Raw genomic sequence first — 18,303 nt, forward strand, 5'->3', positions numbered from 1 at the left:
CTACCCAAACTGATGGCAAAACAGAAAGAAAAACATACTTCCAAAAAAAAAAAAAAAAAAAAAAAAGTAATAAAGAAATGCAGCTAAACATCACAAATTTTAGAATTCAAGGAGGCATTCCATTTCTACCTCTTTGGCTGAGTTTCCTACCCACAAGCTAGTAGTTTAAGTTGTCCAGGACAACACTATGCCAGAATTCCATAAACTTTAGGCATAACTTCTGAAATTCAAATGAAGACCCACATAACTGGGGATATTAAAATTCAGCTCAGGGGTGGAGACTTTGAGATTTAGCATTTCTCAGACTCCAGAAGATCAGTGAACCCTACTTCCATCACTCCATGGATCTGGATTTGGGATTAGCAAAGTTTTAAACAAGAAACACTTTATGCTTCTTTAAAATAAAGACTCATAATGTAATATATACATATATAATAAAGTGACACAAATTTAAAAAATAAAAAATTTATTAACAAATATAAACATATCAATTACTGTTCTTATAAATTTTGCTCTTACATAACTGGTATTATACAAAGCATTTACAAGTATATGTACAAGACTCCCACCTGTATGAATCCTCTGGTCCGTGTGTGTTTTCTCTTTATCTATAAGAGAAATCTAAAATGTTAATATTTAAATATTAAGGATTTATGTATTTCTGTGTCATTGTAATTCCAACAATTACCACTAAATGACTCCCAGAGATGGAATAATGCTAGAACACACACTTGCAATAAAGTGCATTTCAGCCAACCTTATACATTAGTTTTCTTTTTTTAGACAGGTAACCACAGTCCATATGGACTTTTCTTCTTATCTATTTTGGGGGATCCTGAAGAGGTCTCTTCAGCAGTAGCTTTAGTAGATTTCTGAAGCATTGGCTTTGCTACAGAATTCTGTAAAAGAAGAAATTCTTAAGTCAGCTATACAAACACATACATTGTATCCAAAATACTTGCTCACAAAATACACTAAGCAATCCCATTAAAAACGAAAACTTGAGACACCAGCCAAATGCAAAAAATGGACCCCACATGATCCCAACTGTTAACCTACTTTAAAAACTACTAGGAAAAATCAAGATCTATATGCAAAGTATATTGCAAAATAATGCATTGACAGAGTTTTCAGTTTTAAGCACTTAGCAGATTTTAAAATATTTGATTACAGGGTTTTCTGAAATGTGGTTTTAAAATAGTTCAGCAAGTACAGAAGAAATATCGAAAAGTAAAGTAAATACTGGTATCAAAAATGTATCATATATAATAGAAAAAACCAATATATACCGGTCACTTTAAGAATGGTAAAAAAATTATGAAAGGTTTATTCTATCTAAAATGGCTTAGTAGACCCTGAATTACCACCACAAAAACAATGAGTATTCCAACAAAAATAAAAGCCCACATAATAGAATTATGTCCCTTAAGTCCAATTTTTGAGTAGTCAATGCCCAGATATACTTACATTAGAGCTAAAAGCTATGCTTTTTTGCTGGGAAGGCTTTTCACTGGGATTTTTAGTTCCATCTTCTAGTTTTCCCGACAGCTAAACAAGTAAGAGAAAAAATACTTTAAAAACAAAACTGATTCAATAATCAGCTTAAGGCACTCTTCCCCAATAAAACAGTATTATATTCCCCTGATGCAAATCCAGTTAACTCTGAAAGTAAAGTCATACCGGAAAATACTTGGTTCCAACTAAGGCATTTGCCAGCTGGAAACCTAATCTGAAAAAGCAACTGGACTAAGACCTTGTTTATTACTAAATACTTAAGCAAACCCACATCTGGGTTTGAAGGGTAGATTCATCTAGAGAACGTCTTTCCTATCTTAACTGATTCTATCAAACTCGTAACTACCTTAAACCTTGAAGGCTATGAATTTTATACTTTCTATTTCATGTAATTAAGACCATACAGTGCAATTTACCAATGCACATCCTGCACATTTCTGGAGAATTATAATAAACTTATCTGCAAGTGAAGCAGGCCTCTTCTTCTGTAATCTTTCAAAACATCTGGAATATATTGCATATATTATGAAAGGGACATCTGTATCACAGATGCCCCACATTACAAACGGTTTTTTAAAAAAACTGTCTTTAGTAGCTTATTAAAATAGTACCTATCCCAACATCTAGCATGCACATGGATCTACCAACAAAAAACTAAACTTTCAGTCTATGAACGTAAACTTCAAATTAGTTAAACCTCTGATGCTTTTGCCCATTTATCAATTACCAACAGATTTTCTTCATCAATGTCTGGAGACCACATTCATGATTTCTATAAGACAGAAATAAAGCAGATAAACTATACTGTATGTTGAATACAGAATTTGTGGGAACATAATGCTGCAAATGAAAGCTACAGATAAAATACTCCGTAAAGGCTAGTTAGAAAAACTGAATAGCTACACAGAATTGCCAAATACCACCTACAACTATGAAACTAATTAGTATTGTGTCATATGAAAATAAAGATCACTAATTTCCCATTATCATGGGGGAGAGACCCTTTCTGGAGCTTCTACTTTGATCTTAAATTATATTTAGGCTTTTCAAGAAGCACTCTAAGATAAAAAAAAAATAAAGTGGCTAATTACATTTTCCTAATAGCAGCTTTCTGAAGACTCTGGATAAACCAAGAATACTTACCTCAAACTTTGCATCACTGTTTGGTACAGCTGTTCCACAGTTCGTCTCTTTAGATGCAAGAACTTTTCTGAGACTAGCTGGCAAGTCAAAGTTAGCGGTTCCTAAAGCTTTTGCTGCATTGGCTTTTGCTATTTCTAACAGCTCCATTCGATCTACAAAAACAAGACAATTAATATTCCTGTAAATCACTTCCCCAAAGAATGCCCATTTTTAGCTGAGAAAAGCAAGCAAGCATCCCTAAATATTCTCAACTGGTTTTCAATTTTCTTTACCAAAGGCCTGAACTTCCCAATTCATTTTTTTTCCCTTCAAATGTGTTTCTCTAAACATATCAAGTTCTTTTGTAAGATTTTATATATGGCACAATCACCACAACTAATGAACAAATACAGATACATTCCTAAATCCGCTCTCGGATTCCTAGGTTTTAGTATTTTATTTATTTGACAGAGAAAGACAAACACAAGTAGGCAGAAAGGCAGGCAGAGAGAAGGGGGGAAGCAGGCTCCCGCCAAGGAGAGGAGAGCCTGATGTGGGGCTCAATCCCAGGACCCTGAGATCATGACCTGAGCCCAAAGCAGAGGCTCAACCCACTGAGCCACACAGGCGCCCAGATTCCTAGAGGTTTCCAATCAAGGTATCTTTTTCTGTTCTGTGATCTTACCCACCATTAAAACAAATCACGTGTGTTAAAATACTGGAACTGCGGCACCTGGATGGCTCAGTTAAGCATCTGCCTTTTTTCTGGTCATGATCCTGAGAGTCCCAGATAAAGCCTCCCATAGGGCTCCCTGTTCAGCGGGGAGTCTGCTTCTTCTTCTGCCCCTCACCCGCCCCACCCCTCACCGCGTGCTCTACCAAATAAGTAAAATCTTAAAAAATAAACACTGGAACAAAATCCAGTTGTTCCACTAACACGGTACTGACAAAAAAGGTTTTGATACTCTTCTTCCCGCTCAACGGATAACAAAAGCTTAAGACAAACTGAGCCACTAGTAATACCTAGAAAAGCTGCACGGAGAAGGGCGGGCCAACCACGAGGAAAAAGGAGTTCCTCCACCGCGAGCTGTTTAATTCCACAGTCGACTTCTAATCCCCAGGCAAAGAACGTCCACTTTAAAAACGGGGTACCAAACAGAGTGCTTTTAACGGCTCTTAACCTGCTAATGTGTCCCTTCTCTGTTTGCTCCCAACGAAACTACTAAGATTACAGGCACCAAAAGCAATGGAAATATCCGCACTACACGGCTACTTTGGTCCCCCAGCACAGTCTTGCTGTCGCCAGCCACGCACGTACGAGGGTGCAAAAGAGAGCTTCGCACCAGGGGACTCACCTTTCTCACTTAAGCGAAAAGGGGTGGGGCTCCGCGACCGGGTCCGGGACCTGCCCCGGGACCCGCCCCTCCAACTTCCGCGTTCCTCCGGGTACAAGGTGCGGCCGAAGCCGTAGTGTCGCCGCCCCCGCGGGAGCGCGTAAGCCCGTCGGTAATACGAGCGTCCCCGCGAGCGGGACCGGCTGCGGGAGCGGGGCCGCGACGGCGACCGGCCGTATCTCCTGGACGCGCCATAGCGCCTGTCGCGATACCGGTGGCCGCGGGAGCGTGACCGGCTGCGCGAGTAGGAGCGCGAGTAGCGCCTGTACTTCCTCTGGTGGCGCCTCCTAGACCAGGACCTGGACCGGCTCCTCCTCCAGGACCGGCTCCGACTCCGCGACGACGCCCGGCTCGAGCCGTTAGAGCGCGACTGAGAGCTCCCGGAAGACGAGCGGCTCCTGGATGCCGAGGACAGGCGGCTGGACCTGCCCGACCGAGACGTCGAGGGGGAACCCTTGTGCTGCGGCGAGCCCGGCCACAGGTCGTTCACGTACTGGGACATCTCGACCCGAGACTGCAAGCTTCTCTCTGTCTCAGAGAACCCCTGCCCGGAAACTCGGCGCCTGGGAAATCCAGGGGGGGTGGGGGGGACCGGAAGTGAGTCACGCGGGCCGATCCCAAGCCAAGAAACTAACAGAGCCGCTCCAACTGCAGGCCATGACGACCACAAAGGCCAGCCTGCACGCCCTACCAGCGGCCCCTTTGTGCGTCACCCCCGCCCCACGTACCTGGGACCGACCCCGCATCACTGGAAAACTTACCACCACAGGCCGCCGACGCCACACGAAAAGTGAAAGTAAAGGACGCCCTCCTTTCGAAGTTGAGAACGAACAGAGGTTTTTCGAAGCTGCTCTTGAGAAAAGGAGGACCTCGACCACCCTCTCCGACCTCCAGACGCGGATTGGGCGGGTGTTCGCAAACGCGTCGAAAATACCAGAAGCCAAGGCGCGGAGCATGCGCAGAAACGTTAGCATGGTGGGCGTGGCTCCCCTAAGCCCAATCACCGCCCTTTCTCCTCTCTTCTCGCGCCCCGCCCTGTCCCGCCTGCCGTGCGCAAAGTCCTGGAAGCGTAGGAGGTCCTCGTCCTCGGGGGCGGGGCGCGGAGGTGCTGCATCCGGGTACCCGTGGGCCTGTTTTCATTGCTGAACCCGGTCGACTGCTGGTGTTTCTTGCGGCCGCAGGCCCAGTTTGGCGACGCTCTCTCTGCTGGGTTAGTGCAGACCCGGCCGTTGCCTCCACTCCCCCGGAAGTTGCAGGCTCGGGCTGACCCTCCCTGGACTCTTTACGGCCACTTCTTCCTGACCTGTGCCAGGCTGCGGACGTCCCAGGATCTCCATTAATGCAGTATCAACTTAGAAAAGGTCGCTTACGCCCATGTTTTGCCAAGTAGAGATTAAGAAGGTTGGAGACAGAATTCGAGACACCCACAATTGACCTATACCGGGGGTCAGAATGACGGCTGAAAAGTCAGTTCCGAAGACTTTATGCTTGATGTTGGGGATTAAACAATGGTGATTGTTTTATTTCTGGGGATTTGTAAATTGGATACATTCCAAACATACTTATGCTTAATAAAGCATAACAGTTGCCCTGAAATAACTTATCGTTGAATGAACTAATCACATCTGCAAATAGAGTCATTGTTTGAGCTTCTTTGCGAGTCAAGAGTGGCAGTTTTACTAAAGTTGCTTTCTTTCGAGGGATATACAAATTTTTTCTCTTCCTCATCTTCAGCCCACATCCCCCAAATAGGCAAAGAAATGGAGGGAATAAAAACCATATCACAGAATCTGCACCCACCCATGTAACCTGCCTTGGTTACTGTCCACAATCATCTACGTCTCTAGGGAAGTATCGTGATGGAAATGGTTCCTAGGGAAAGAAATGTTTCTTTAGAAACGTTTTTCTAAGTGGTATCACAAGTAAACTGAGAAGATACAATGCCCAACTGCCAGGAACTTTTCCTGAAACTTCTCATAAAGCTATATGAGTCACAGAAAAATAAGAGCTTCAGATTTGACAAGTGTAAAAAGGATGTGTTGGGAAAATAGGATGATGGAGTGTGGAGCTTTAGTAAAAAAGAAAGGGTGGTAGGAGTCTCTGACGGGTTCAAAATATCAGTCAAATGAGTGCCTAAAATAAGGTGAGTAGAAAAATCCTGGATGTTAACAGGGAGGATATTGGAAACAATGGGATATGTTACCTTGCCCGTGTGCATGATATTGGCATATTTGTAATATTTGTAATGAGGGAAGAGAAGGCAAGCTGAGGACGAATCAGAAGCTGACACCCACCCCCAGCCAAGGGATATATGTGACATTCTCAAGCATTTCTAGTTGCCCTAAAACTAAGGAGAGGAAAAACAAATAGTTGTAGGGATCACAATCCTGTAAGGCATAAGTCTTCCTCAGTTTACAATGCGTTCGGAATCTACAAGAACAAAGCATTTCTTTAAATAACCTAGCTTCCAGAAGGTAATGTAGATACAATTAAATGTCCTTAACGATGTGCTGCCCATGGACAGATACTTGAAGTGGGCGGAGAGTAATGTTCCTCCCGCAGCTCCTAACTAATGTTAATGGCTTGCTAGATGGGAAAACAACCTTAACAATGGCAACACAGTCCTTCTGAAACCCCTTTTCCTTAGCTCCCCCAACTGATGAAGTTTTAGAATGTAAGTGAGGTTCAGTGGGGTGGAGTCCAGAGCCCATGAAAGAATTCTTGAGACATCTTTGGTGCAAAATGGGGGTTTAGGAAAGCTTGGGGACAGGACCCATGGGCAGAAAGAGCTGCCGCCCTGGGGTGAGGGGTGGCAAGTTCTGAACGATGGGGTTGGGGGAAGTAAGGAAAAAGGGAGGTTGCTAAAGAAGACCTACAGGATACCGGATACCAGAGGCCTTGCCATTGTCAAGGTTGTTTTTCCCTTCTTAGCAAGATATTAAGATAGTTGGGAGGTTCCTAAAGAATGTCACATAAGCCTCACCAGGAGTGGGGGTAGGAGAAGTTGCAGGGTGTCAGCTTTTGCTTTGTCTTCAGCCTGTCTTCATGTTCCCTCATCACAACCCCAGAGTATATAATCAGCTACCCCTCACAACCCTGGGGCAGCAGCTCTTCCGGCCCACAGGTCGTGCCCCCGTGCTTTACTAAACTGCCATTTTGCACCAAAGATGACTCAAGAATTCTTTCTTGGTCATCAGTTCCGGACCCCACCCCACCGAACCTCACCTATATTCCAAAACCCAATCATTTGTATCTAGAATATGTGTAAGTCTACCTGAGTTAAAGTCTGGAAGAAATGTGTTTCTTTTTTTCTAAGCAATAGAGTCTTCTCTGAGCATCTATCCCCTCACTTGATTCAAAATCCATTTTCAGTTACCATTCATCTGCACCTTGCAGAATTTGTAGGCTAATTCAGGCAGAAATGACATCTTCACAATAGCACATTTTCCCATCCAAGAATGTGATGCTTTTCTACATTTATTTAAAATTGTTTAGGGCCTTCACTGGGGTTAGGCAGGTTAATGGCCCCCAAAGAAGTCCACACCCTAATTCCCAGAACCTGGGAATGTTACTTTACTGATGAAATTTTGGAAAATAGTTGAGGTTCGGTGGGGGTGAAGTGGAGCCAAGAGATCAAGGAAGAATTCTTGCGATGTCTTTGGTGCAAAATGGTGGTTTATTAAAGCATGGAAACAGGACCTGTGGGCAGAAAGAGCTGCTCCCCGGGGTTGTGAGGGGTGGCTGATTTTATACTCAGGAGTTAGGGGTGGCAGTTGAGGACAAAGGGGGTGTCCAGAAGGACTGTCATAAGCTAATGACTCTCAGGATACTGGAGGCCTGGTTATTGTCAAGCCAAGGCTATTTTTCCCTTCTAATGAGGTACTAACATGAAGACAGTTGGGAGTTTCCTGAAGGAATGTTACATTCCTCCTATGAGTCCTGTCCTTTTCAGTGGAACTTCAAAAGAAATTCAATTTTATTTACATTTCCCTCTGCCTCAGCCTCCCTCAATTTTATGGAGGGGAGTGTGATATTAGGGCTTCAGGAACTGAGTTACGGGTCTCTGGAAGTTAGGCTATTGATAAGAAAGCTTCTTTCTTGTAAATCACTAGCACATTTGTACACTGAGGGAGACTCCTGTCCTGCAGTACTGTGATTTCTGTCAGTTAATCATCCTTTAGGGCAGCCAGGAGTGCCGGAGGAATGTCACACGTGTCACATGGAGTGGGGGTGGAGTAGGGTGCCAGCTAAGGCTCTGTCCTCAGCTAGCCTTTTGCTCACTCATCACTTACAAAAGGAATTTTACAGATGTGATTAAAATTAAGGACCTTGTGATGAGATTACCAGGAATTATCGGGGCGGGGGAGCTAGGCGCAATCCGTTCCCTGGAGAGATTCAAAACCTGAAAAGGCCTCTAGGAGCTAACATCTGCTGCTTGCTGATAGTCCTCAGATAACAGAGATCTCAATCCTATAACCTCACCGAATTCAATACTGTCAACACCTGAATAAGCAAGGTGTTAGAGATTCTCCCCTAGTCTCCAAAAGGAACACAGCCCTGCTGACACCTTGACTGTAAACAATATGAAAGATTCTTTCACTTGATAGGTAAATTCCATCCATTTACATTTACTAGAGTAACTGCAATGTTGATCTTATCACTTTCATTAGTATCTTATTTCTTTTACTTTGCTTTTTTCACTTTTTCCCATTTTGTTTTGCCAGCATGATCAAGTCTCTCTTTTTTCCTCTCTCACTGCCCATTAGAGGTTCTGCAATGCTTCATCATGCCATTAGTAGTTTAATGGCTATCTTTTTATTTCTTCCAAATATTTAAGCCTGTTTTTCTTCTCCTCCTGTCTTCTTCCACAAATATTTACAGAATGTTTGTTGTATTAGATGCTGTTGGGAAAGTTAAGAAAAATGTAGTGGCCCCTTCCCTTACTAAAATTAAAATATTTCATTAATTTTAATGACACCTACTTTTGTAACAAGTGAGGAAATCCAAAGATATACAAAGGAAAAGCTAAACACCCATTCCTTGGAAGTATGAAATCCTATAAAAGAGGTCCGCATTATTTTCCCCATAAATTAGAAGTAACCAATGTTAACAGTTTAGCAAGTGCCCTGTCATCTTTCTCCAAGCTCTTTCAAATATCATACAAACATGTATAATATTTTATGATTTTTCATAAAAAATTGATTTAAAACTTGCTTTTATAGCCAATATTCTTTGAGATGAATCATATAGATCTAATTTATGTCTATTTATCAGCTGTATAATATTCCATAGTGTAGAAATACCAGAAATTAATCTTTTATCCCTTATTGCTTATTCATGAACAGTCATATGGTATTCAGTTTATCCACTAAAAACTATGCCTTGGAACCGGTGTCGGATTCTGAAAATGTCGGCAGTTGAGGAGCTCCCATGAATGCTCCTAATCCATGGTTTCAAGGTCAACAGAGCCACAGGATACAAGCTGGAGGAGCTGATTACAAGGAGTTACCTCCAAGATATGTGACATGGCAGCCCAGGGATAAGCTCAGCTCTCTCAGACCAATAGACAGGATCAGAGGAGCTTTCAACCAAGAGCCTATCTAGAGTGAGCTACAAAGAGGAAAAAGAGCTCTGAGTGGTTCCGACATAGAAAACATATTCATTGATCTTATAATATCACAGACGAGTTGACATCAGACATCTCTATCGTTAGACCTGCTGTAGAATCATTAGCTACAGTCACCAGTGCAACATTCAAGGCAAGTAACACAAAGATCAATAAACTCCAGTCTGATGTGACATTCCTGTGTTCCAGCATGTCCCAAGGAACTCCTGCCACTGGTTCAATCATCACCCCATGTGGGCTCATTCCTCCACTGCCTACAGTTATTGAGCTGAGCTATAACTAGACTGTTATTCTATTTCTTTAAAGATTTATTTATTTTTTTGTCAGAAAGAGATAGACAACAAGCACAAGAGGGGGGAGTGGCAGGCAGAGGGAGAAGCAGGCTCCCTCCTGAGCAACAAACCCAATGTGGGTCTCGATCCCAGGACCCTGGGATCATGACCTGAGCTGAAGGCAGTCGCTTAACCAACTGAACCACCCAGGTGCCCCAGGCTGTTATTCCTCCTGCTCCTCCTGATAACCGTTTCTCAGGTTGGTAGCTCTGGCATGGGAATATCAGGTTACCAGCACTATTTAAGAGGCACCCACTTGTTATATCAAGCTTAACACATGTTTCCTGCCATGAAGACTTACGCATGAGGATGTTATCTTAACATTGCCATGGAAGCTGCTCCTCTGTCCCCACTGTAGCCACCATAGAGAGGTGTTAGGGATTCTGTACTGTCATTTAGCTTTGAAAAAGCCGGGAAAGCAAGTGAGCCTCGCATAGATCCAGATGTGTATCTGTCAACGTCTTTCCCAATAACCCACAAAGGTGCAACTACTGGTGGTGGTATTACAGTATACGGACTGGTCCACGCCTCTGCCTAACAAAGAATGTGACATTCGTGTCCATGCCTAATGGCCACCCAAATCGCTTGTTTGAGAATTACTCAACTCTCAAAGCAATAGACCTCTTCAGTGCACACCTTGCTCACTGGGGTACGGCTACTCAATCAGACAAGCCGTCTCAGCCACACTCACCTGAATGTCAAAGGAACCATCATTAACCATATGTGGATTATGTTACACAACCTTCACAGGGAATTTGACTTCAATAATGGCACAGTCACAGGAAGCAAAATAACTAGAGAATGTCGACTGGTCCAGAATGGAAGCAGAAGTACTGCACTAGGCTACAGTATTGACTTCCTTTTCAAGGGTTACATGCCATGCAGTCTACTGCATGCCTACTCCCTCAAGTCCCTTCACAGTCTTCACCTGACCATGCTTGATATTTGCTGCCTTTGCTCAACAACCAAACAATCTCAGGGACTGTCTGAGGAGACTGGGCACTTGTCTGGCCCTGTGTAAAGATGAACTATTCTGTCTTCAACCTAACAAGAGATGACCTTTACTTCCAGGTACGATGCAGTGACACCATGATGTTTTACCAGCTGGACAGGATCTTATATAGTAATTTGCCTTCCAGAGGCAAAGGATGACATATCAACTAATCTGGCCAAAAAAACAAATGGGCCCTGAGTAATCACCCCGACCATTGCCCCCATTTTCAGCAACCAGTTTGTCAAAGCACATGAATGGGTAAGTTTTTACTGGGAGACATCCATCAGGATCTTATAGCAAGATCTCATGCTGGATCCATCGTATTATGCAATTGGACCTAAATCTGATTTCTCTGGAATGTTCCATGCATCTCATGATCGGTGCACCCACTTGAGTAGTACTTTATGGCACATTAGATTACCTTCATTTACTTTCTTCCATCCATAAGACTGGCTTGAAGAGCTGACCTCTTCGGCAGCTTGGCTAGGCTGGACTTTAAAACTTGTAAGACTTGCAACTTTGCTAGGAAGGAACAAAAGTCACACGCCACTTTGTTTTTTAAAAAAGATTTATTTATTTATTTTAGAGAGCAGAGGAGTGGAGGGACAAAGAGGGAGAGGGAGAGAGAAAATTTCAAGCTGACTCCCTGCTGAGTGGGGAGCCTGATGTAGGGCTCTATCTCAAGACCCTGAGATCATGACCTAAGTCAAAATCAAGAGTCAAGAGTTGGATGCTTCACCAACTGAGCCACCCAGGTGCCCCAGTCACATGCCACTTCTAGTACTGGTACTTTTATTGTTAAATCATGAAGTCTCAAAAGTGGAATTGCTGGCACTGAGAAATGCATAGAATTGTTGGATCATTATGTTTTATACCTGAAACTAGTATAACACTTGAATATATATGGTAATTATACTTGAATAAGGAAAAAGAATGAATTTATGGATTAAAGGGTCTATATGATTGGGATGCCTGGGTGGCTCAGTCAGCTAAGCGTCTGCCTTCAGCTCAGGTCATGATCCCAGGCTCCTGGGATCAAGTCCCACATCGGGTTCCTTGCCCAGCGAGGAGCTTGTTTCTCCCTCTGCCTGCCGCTCCCTCTGCTTGTACTCTCTCTCTCTCTCTCTGACAAATAAATAAATAAAATCTTAAAAAAAAAGAAAGGGGGCATGTGTGTGATTGAATATATTGCCATATTATTTCCAAAGAGGTTGTAACAACAATATAGGAGAGAAAGCCTTTCTGATGTCACAGACCAGTTCATGTCCCCCATTATAGGTTATCTTATTTTCCTGTGCCTCATATTATGAGCATTTATCACAACTGTAATTAGTTTGAATTCATTTTGTATCATCTTCCTGCTAGAACATAAATTACATAAGGACAGCCTTGTTTTTATTGAACCCCAGCATTCTAGCCAGTGCACTGCATATAGTACACACTCAATGTTTATGAATATATAAATGAAAGAGAATCACAAATAAGTCTTGAAGGATGGGCAGAGGGAAAGAAAGAGAACATTCTAGAGAAGGACAAAGGTCTTAGCAAAATCTTGGAAATGGAAATGCCCATTATTTGGGGACAGAAAATAAATGAGCTTGGCTAGAACAAAGAGTGTATGGTGGAGAATCTGGGGAAGATGAAGCTGGACATGCAGAATTAGGGTAGCTTATGATGAGCCATAAATGTGAACATCTTCTTCTCAAGCAGCAGGGTCCTAGTTTGTCAGAAATACTGAACTGTCCTTCCAAAGCTAACTAGATACACGAGATGGTAAACAGCTTTACTTAATGGGATTGGAAAGAAGAAAATATTTGCAGGATTTGGGGGATAAAATTCAAAAGGCTTTTAATTTTAATATATGCTCTCCTTGAACAGACACCTAAAATACCTATACTACAAAAATACATAATCTCACACCTTATCACGCACTATAGAACACAATAAAATACTGTCCTTAATGAACATATTTAGCTTCCTTTCTGACTTCCAGAATCCTCTGTCATGAGGATTTACTAAAAGAATTTTAAACTCTTTATTTTTCCTTGACATTCTGTTGAAAAGAATGCTGTAGATTAATCCTGTAGATTAAAACTACAGGAAACAACAGGGCATAGATGACACTGAAAATAGTAGTTTCTATGGGGTACCGGGAAGGAAAAGCAGTAGGCTCAAGAAAACAGTAGGAAAACAGGAGTCAAGACAAGTTTAGACCAATTAGAATAGTCTTAAAAGTGAAATACAATGTATCCAGCGCCTGGGTGGCTCAGTCAGTTAAGCATCTGAATCTTGATTTCAGCTCAGGTCATGATCTCGGGGGTCTTGAGATTAAGCCCCGCCTCTGGCTCTGTACGCATTGCAGAGTGTGCTTGAGGGTCTCTCTGCTCCTCACCCTCAAAAAACTAAAGAAAATCTTGAAAAATTGAAATACAATGTACTTCCCAGAACATTTGTCCTTTTAAAGTCCACAATCCTACAATTTTTAGTGTGTCTACAGTGTTGTGGATTCCAGATATTCACTAATTCCAGAACTTTTTCATCACCCTAAAGAGAAACCCCTTACCTGTTGGCAATTATGTCTCATTCCCTCCCTACCCAGCTCCCTGCAGCCACAAATCTACTTTCTGTTTGTGTGGATTTGCCTATTATGGACATTTCATATAAAAGGAATAATATGTGGTCTTTTGTGTCTGGCTTCTGTCACTTAGCATGTTTTCAGGGTTCATCCATGTTGTGACATATATCCATATTTCATTCCTTTTTATGGCTGAATAATATTCCATTGTATGGATATACAACATTTGTTTATCTGCTCATCAGCTGATGGACGTTAGGTTGTTTCTACTTTTTGGCTATTATGAATAATACTGCTGCTATGACCACCCATGTACAGGTTTTTGTATGAACATATGTCTTCAGTTCTCATGGGTACATACATACCTAAGAATGGAATTGCTGGGTCATTTGATAATGTTGTGTTTAACTTTTTGTAGGATTGTCAGACTGTTTTCCACAGTGGCTGCACCATTTTACATCCCCCATTTTACATGTGCGAGGGTTCCCACTTCTCTACATCCTTGCCAACACCTTATTTTATCTCTCTCTTAATTTTTAATGACAGTGCATAAGAATTTAGAGGCATTTTGGTGTAAAGCAAAGTGAAGAATTGGGCTGGTGGCTAGAGAAGGTGGTTGGATCAAGCTTTTTTGTTGTTTTTTGTTTGTTTGAAGATAGCATATTCGTAGACTGATGGAAATAATCTCATAGGGGACGCCTGGGTGGCTCAGTGGGTTAAAGCCTCTGCCTTCGGCTCAGGTCATGATTCCAGGGTCCTGGGATCGAGTCCCACATCGGGCTCTCTGCTCAGCAGGGAGCCTGCTTCCTCCTCTCTCTCTCTCTCTGCCTGCCTCTCTGCCTACTTGTGATCTCTGTCAATAAATAAAACCTTTAAAAAAAAAAAAAAAAATAATCTCATAGAAAGGGGGAAATGGATGATGTGGGAGAGATGTTAGACAGTTGTGGGGTCCATGTAGTGGAGAATGAGTGAGGACAGGTCTAGGGAACAAGAGGAGGAGCTGGCCTTACATGTGAGCACAGATAGTTTTACAGCACAACAGGTGGTACTAGGGTCTGAATGTTTGTGCCCCCTCCATTCATGTGCTGCGATCTGACCCCCAAAGTGATTGGGTTAGGGGGTGGGGCCTTTGGGAGGCTATTAGGTCATGAGAGTGAAGCCCTCATGTTTGGGATTAGTGCCCTTCTGAAAGAGACCCTAGAGAGTTCCCTCAACCTCTCCACCATGTGAAGACCCAGTGAGAAGTCAGCAGTCTGCAGCCCATTACAAGGTCTTCACCAGAACCCAAACATAATGTCACTGATCTTGGACTGGTAGCCTTCAGAACCATGAGAAAGGTATTTTTGTTGTTATCACCCATCGGATCTGCGGTACTTTGTTATAGCGGCCCAAATGGACTAGGACAAGTGGGAAGACAGAGTGTGAGTCCAGGTGGAGATAGGACAGCTTGGTGGTGAGCATTTGTGGAAGTCCTCTTGTGATTTTTTTTTCCCCAGTGAAATAAGCAGCTGAGATTGAAGAGAGGCAGGAGTTATTGGAGGTCTGAAGAGAAAGAAGAAAGTCCAATACAGTCGTCTAGGGTGACAGTGACTACACAGAATAGGACAGCGAGGCATCACTCAGAGCCACTTGAGGTTGTGATCATGAGTCTAAAATGAGGCCAATCATGGGATGCCTGGGTGGCTCAGTCAGTTAAACATCTGCCTTCAGTTCAGGTCATGATCCCAGAAACCAGGGGTCAAGTCCTTATAGGGCTCCTTGCTCGGGAGGGAGCCTGCTTCTCCCTTTGCCTGCTGTTCCCCCTGCTTGTGTTCACTCTTTCTTTCTGACAAATAAATAAGTCTCTCAAAATAAAATAAAATGAGGCCAGTCAGTATTACTTTTTTCCAGTGTCTGATCTTCTCTTACCACATTAGAAGTTTTCAGCTTTCAATGAATGGAGTTAATACTGAGTTGACATTACATATACAAAAGACATTTTTCAGTTTGCTATTTCTATGTTAATTGGACTTCATGCTAGAATTTATTAAAGTTAAGGAATTTAGATAACAGCAAAGACTAACACATCCTGGTTCAGTTTTTCTGTCCAAGGTAATTAGAATAAACAAGGATTTTATTTTAGCACTATTATTTCTCTTGAAGATAATGTTGCTGAATAAAGAAGGACGTGAAACCGACTAGTTTTGAATCTTTCCATCTACATATTATTTTCAGAAAAGGGGGAGACTAGAAGTAAATGGTAACTTCTTTAAGGATCTGTTATCCTTTAGAAACTTCAGGAATTCAGAATTATGTTTAGTCATCCATTCAGTTAGTCAACAAGCATTTTCTCATTTCCTCTTCTACCAGTTATAGGAAAAACAAAACTAACATAAATATGATTCCCACCTTGAAATACATCATGGGCATCTGGTTATTACACTGTTTTTAGAAAAGGCAGATAAACTTTTATTTGCACCAATTCTTCTAAGAGAAATTGGTTCTAGTAGTATCATATAACATTAACACTGATAAAGAGAGAATGTTATGAAATTTGGAAAATAAAAAGTTAGAATATGTTAATAAGTTTCATATATTACATATAAAATCTTTCTGGCGGATCCTCTGGTTTTTGTTGTTGTTTTTAAAGATTTTATTTATTTATTTGACAGAGAGAAAAATCACAAGTAGGCAGAGAGGCAGACAGAGAGAGAGGGGGAATGCAGGCTCCCCGCTGAACACAGAGCCCAATGGAGGACTCGATCCCAGGACCCTGAGATCATGACCCAAGCTGAAGGCAGAGGCTTTAACCCATTGAGTCACCCAGGTGCCCCCATCCTCTGGTTTTTTAACAGTGAACAGTGCGCTCTTGAAGAATGCTTGTCACAACTATAGTCAATCATGTGCTTCATGGGATCTTAATGAGAATATGCTATTAGAGTCTTCAGATTTTTATACTTTCCTTTTTGAAAAGTCTTTCAAAGAACTGACAATTTTGTGAACCTGGCAGTACTTGTGTTTCAGGCCACCATCAAGTCCAGGGGCAGAAGCCGAGTCCTTTGGCTGCAGGACACACAGATGGACAGTGTGTGGCAGTGTTTCAATGCTGTCGCCACACTTCTACACATTCACTGATTGCCAGTACATCCCAGGGTTATATTTTTCTATTGCTCTGTCACAATTTGCTTGCCAAACAGAATATGGGAAACAAATAGGCAGTTTTCTTGCACGATTCTTAAAAAATGGTCAAAAGGAACTCCATTGCTGAAGAAAGGAATAAACACAATTTAGTCCCTGAACATGGCTGTCTGTAGGTTGCTACTGTGGGGAACCTTAGTTTGGTCAAAAGAGTATTTTCATTGAAAATTCTGAAAGATCAAGCTCTTTTTTGGTTCCATAATACTTAACAAATAAAAACAAAAGATAAACAAGCTATCAAATTATCAAGGTTTCACTTATATAACTATAATTACAGATAAAAAATTTGACAGTGAATTTATTTTTCCAGGACTTTTTTTTTTAAAGACTTTATTTATTTATTTGACAGACAGAGACACAAGTAGACAGAGAGGCAGGCAGAGAGAGGAAGGGAAGCAGGCTTCCCGCTGAGGAGAGAGCCTGATGCGGGGCTCAATCCCAGGACCCTGAGATCATGACCCGAGCTGAAGGCAGACGCTTTAACCCACTGAGCCACCCAGGCGCACTCCCTGGTTTCCAGGACTTTTAAATCAGGAGTATTATTTGAATGAAAGAGAACCAACCTATTCATTATTTAAAACTAAAATATATTTCACGTATTTTTTTCTCGTAGAGTACAGAAAACAATGAATTTGATGCCACTCCTGAAACACAGGGGAGAGGGTGTGTACCTTCCTTAGTAACTTCACATTCTAAGGTGATTAATATCTTCACCCATAGGGAATGCTATCAGACTAGGTTGCTTAAACACATAAATTTATTTTTTTTCATCTGGAGGCTTGAAGTTCAAGAGCAAGGTGCTGGCAGGCTCAGTTTCTGGTAAGCCCTCTTCCTAACTTGCAGATGGTTACCTTGTCGCCGTGTACTCACATAGCCTTTTCTGTGTGCGTGTGTGCTTCTGGTGTCTCCTCCTCTTCTTATAAGGACACGAAGTCTTAATGGATTGGGGCCCCACACGTATGACCTCATTTAACCTTAATGACTTCTTTGAAGATCCTATCTTCAAATATAATCACATTTGAGGTTAGGGCTTCAACATATGAACTGGGGAAGGGGGATACATTTCAGTCCATACCAGTACTTATTAACAGACTTTATGTAAACTGGGATGCCTGGGTGGCTCAGTTGGTTGGGCATCTGCCTTTGTGATCCCAGGGTCCTGGGAGTGAGCCCCGCATCGGGCTCCCTGCTCAGCAAGGGGTCAGCTTCTCCCTCTGTCCCTCACCCCTCTCTATCTCAAATAAACAAAATCTTTAAAAAAAAAAATAAAGACTTTACATAAAGATAATTTTATTCTGTGGTTACTGTCCTTATACATAAACTTTCTTGGTATTTCTCGGCCTTTCAAATATGGTTCTATCACAAAAACTTTGCTTGGAGAAAATGTGATTCCTTATTTCCCACGTTGCCGTTTCTTCCCAGGTTATTATAATAAAGATAGATCTATTGAGTGTTCGGTGTATTCCAGGAACTGTCCCAGATTCTGGGGACACAACCAGGAAAGAACCATCGCCCCTGTTCTTAACTCATATCTGACCAGACCTTTAGAAATTCAGAAAATTGCTACC

The 18,303-nt window shown here is 42.1% G+C and overlaps 1 protein-coding gene across 2 annotated transcripts; it reads right to left on the reverse strand.

The window, feature by feature from the left end:
• Positions 1–449: 449 nt before the first annotated feature.
• On the reverse strand, positions 450–4,830 carry RSRP1 (arginine and serine rich protein 1). Of its 2 annotated transcripts, XM_032863797.1 has the most exons (5): positions 4,793–4,823; positions 3,993–4,594; positions 2,659–2,810; positions 1,468–1,548; positions 450–899 (listed from the first exon to the last, which is right to left on the reverse strand). In XM_032863797.1, the coding sequence occupies exons 2-5, from the start codon at positions 4,531–4,533 to the stop codon at positions 780–782; spliced, it is 894 nt and encodes a 297-aa protein (XP_032719688.1). In that variant the 5' UTR covers positions 4,534–4,594; positions 4,793–4,823; the 3' UTR covers positions 450–779. The 2 variants fall into 2 exon arrangements, with proteins under 2 accessions (XP_032719688.1, XP_032719689.1); XM_032863798.1 differs by lacking the exons at positions 450–899; positions 1,468–1,548 and adding an exon at positions 1,873–2,287 and having other exon boundaries at positions 4,793–4,830.
• Positions 4,831–18,303: the final 13,473 nt, after the last annotated feature.

This window comes from Lontra canadensis, unplaced genomic scaffold (assembly GCF_010015895.1).
Source record: "Lontra canadensis isolate GAN:19392208 unplaced genomic scaffold, GSC_riverotter_1.0 scaffold25, whole genome shotgun sequence".
Taxonomy (NCBI): domain Eukaryota; kingdom Metazoa; phylum Chordata; class Mammalia; order Carnivora; family Mustelidae; genus Lontra; species Lontra canadensis.

Bases quoted from the DNA above. Each gene is read 5' to 3' on its own strand.
- RSRP1 (XM_032863797.1), bottom strand. From the start codon at position 4,533: ATGTCCCAGTACGTGAACGACCTGTGGCCGGGCTCGCCGCAGCACAAG. The intron at 2,811-3,992 runs GTGAGTCCCCTG...TTGTTTTTGTAG, and splicing joins TTTTCGCTTAAGTGAGAAAG to ATCGAATGGAGCTGTTAGAA. The intron at 1,549-2,658 runs GTAAGTATTCTT...TTACTTGTTTAG, and splicing joins ACAGTGATGCAAAGTTTGAG to CTGTCGGGAAAACTAGAAGA.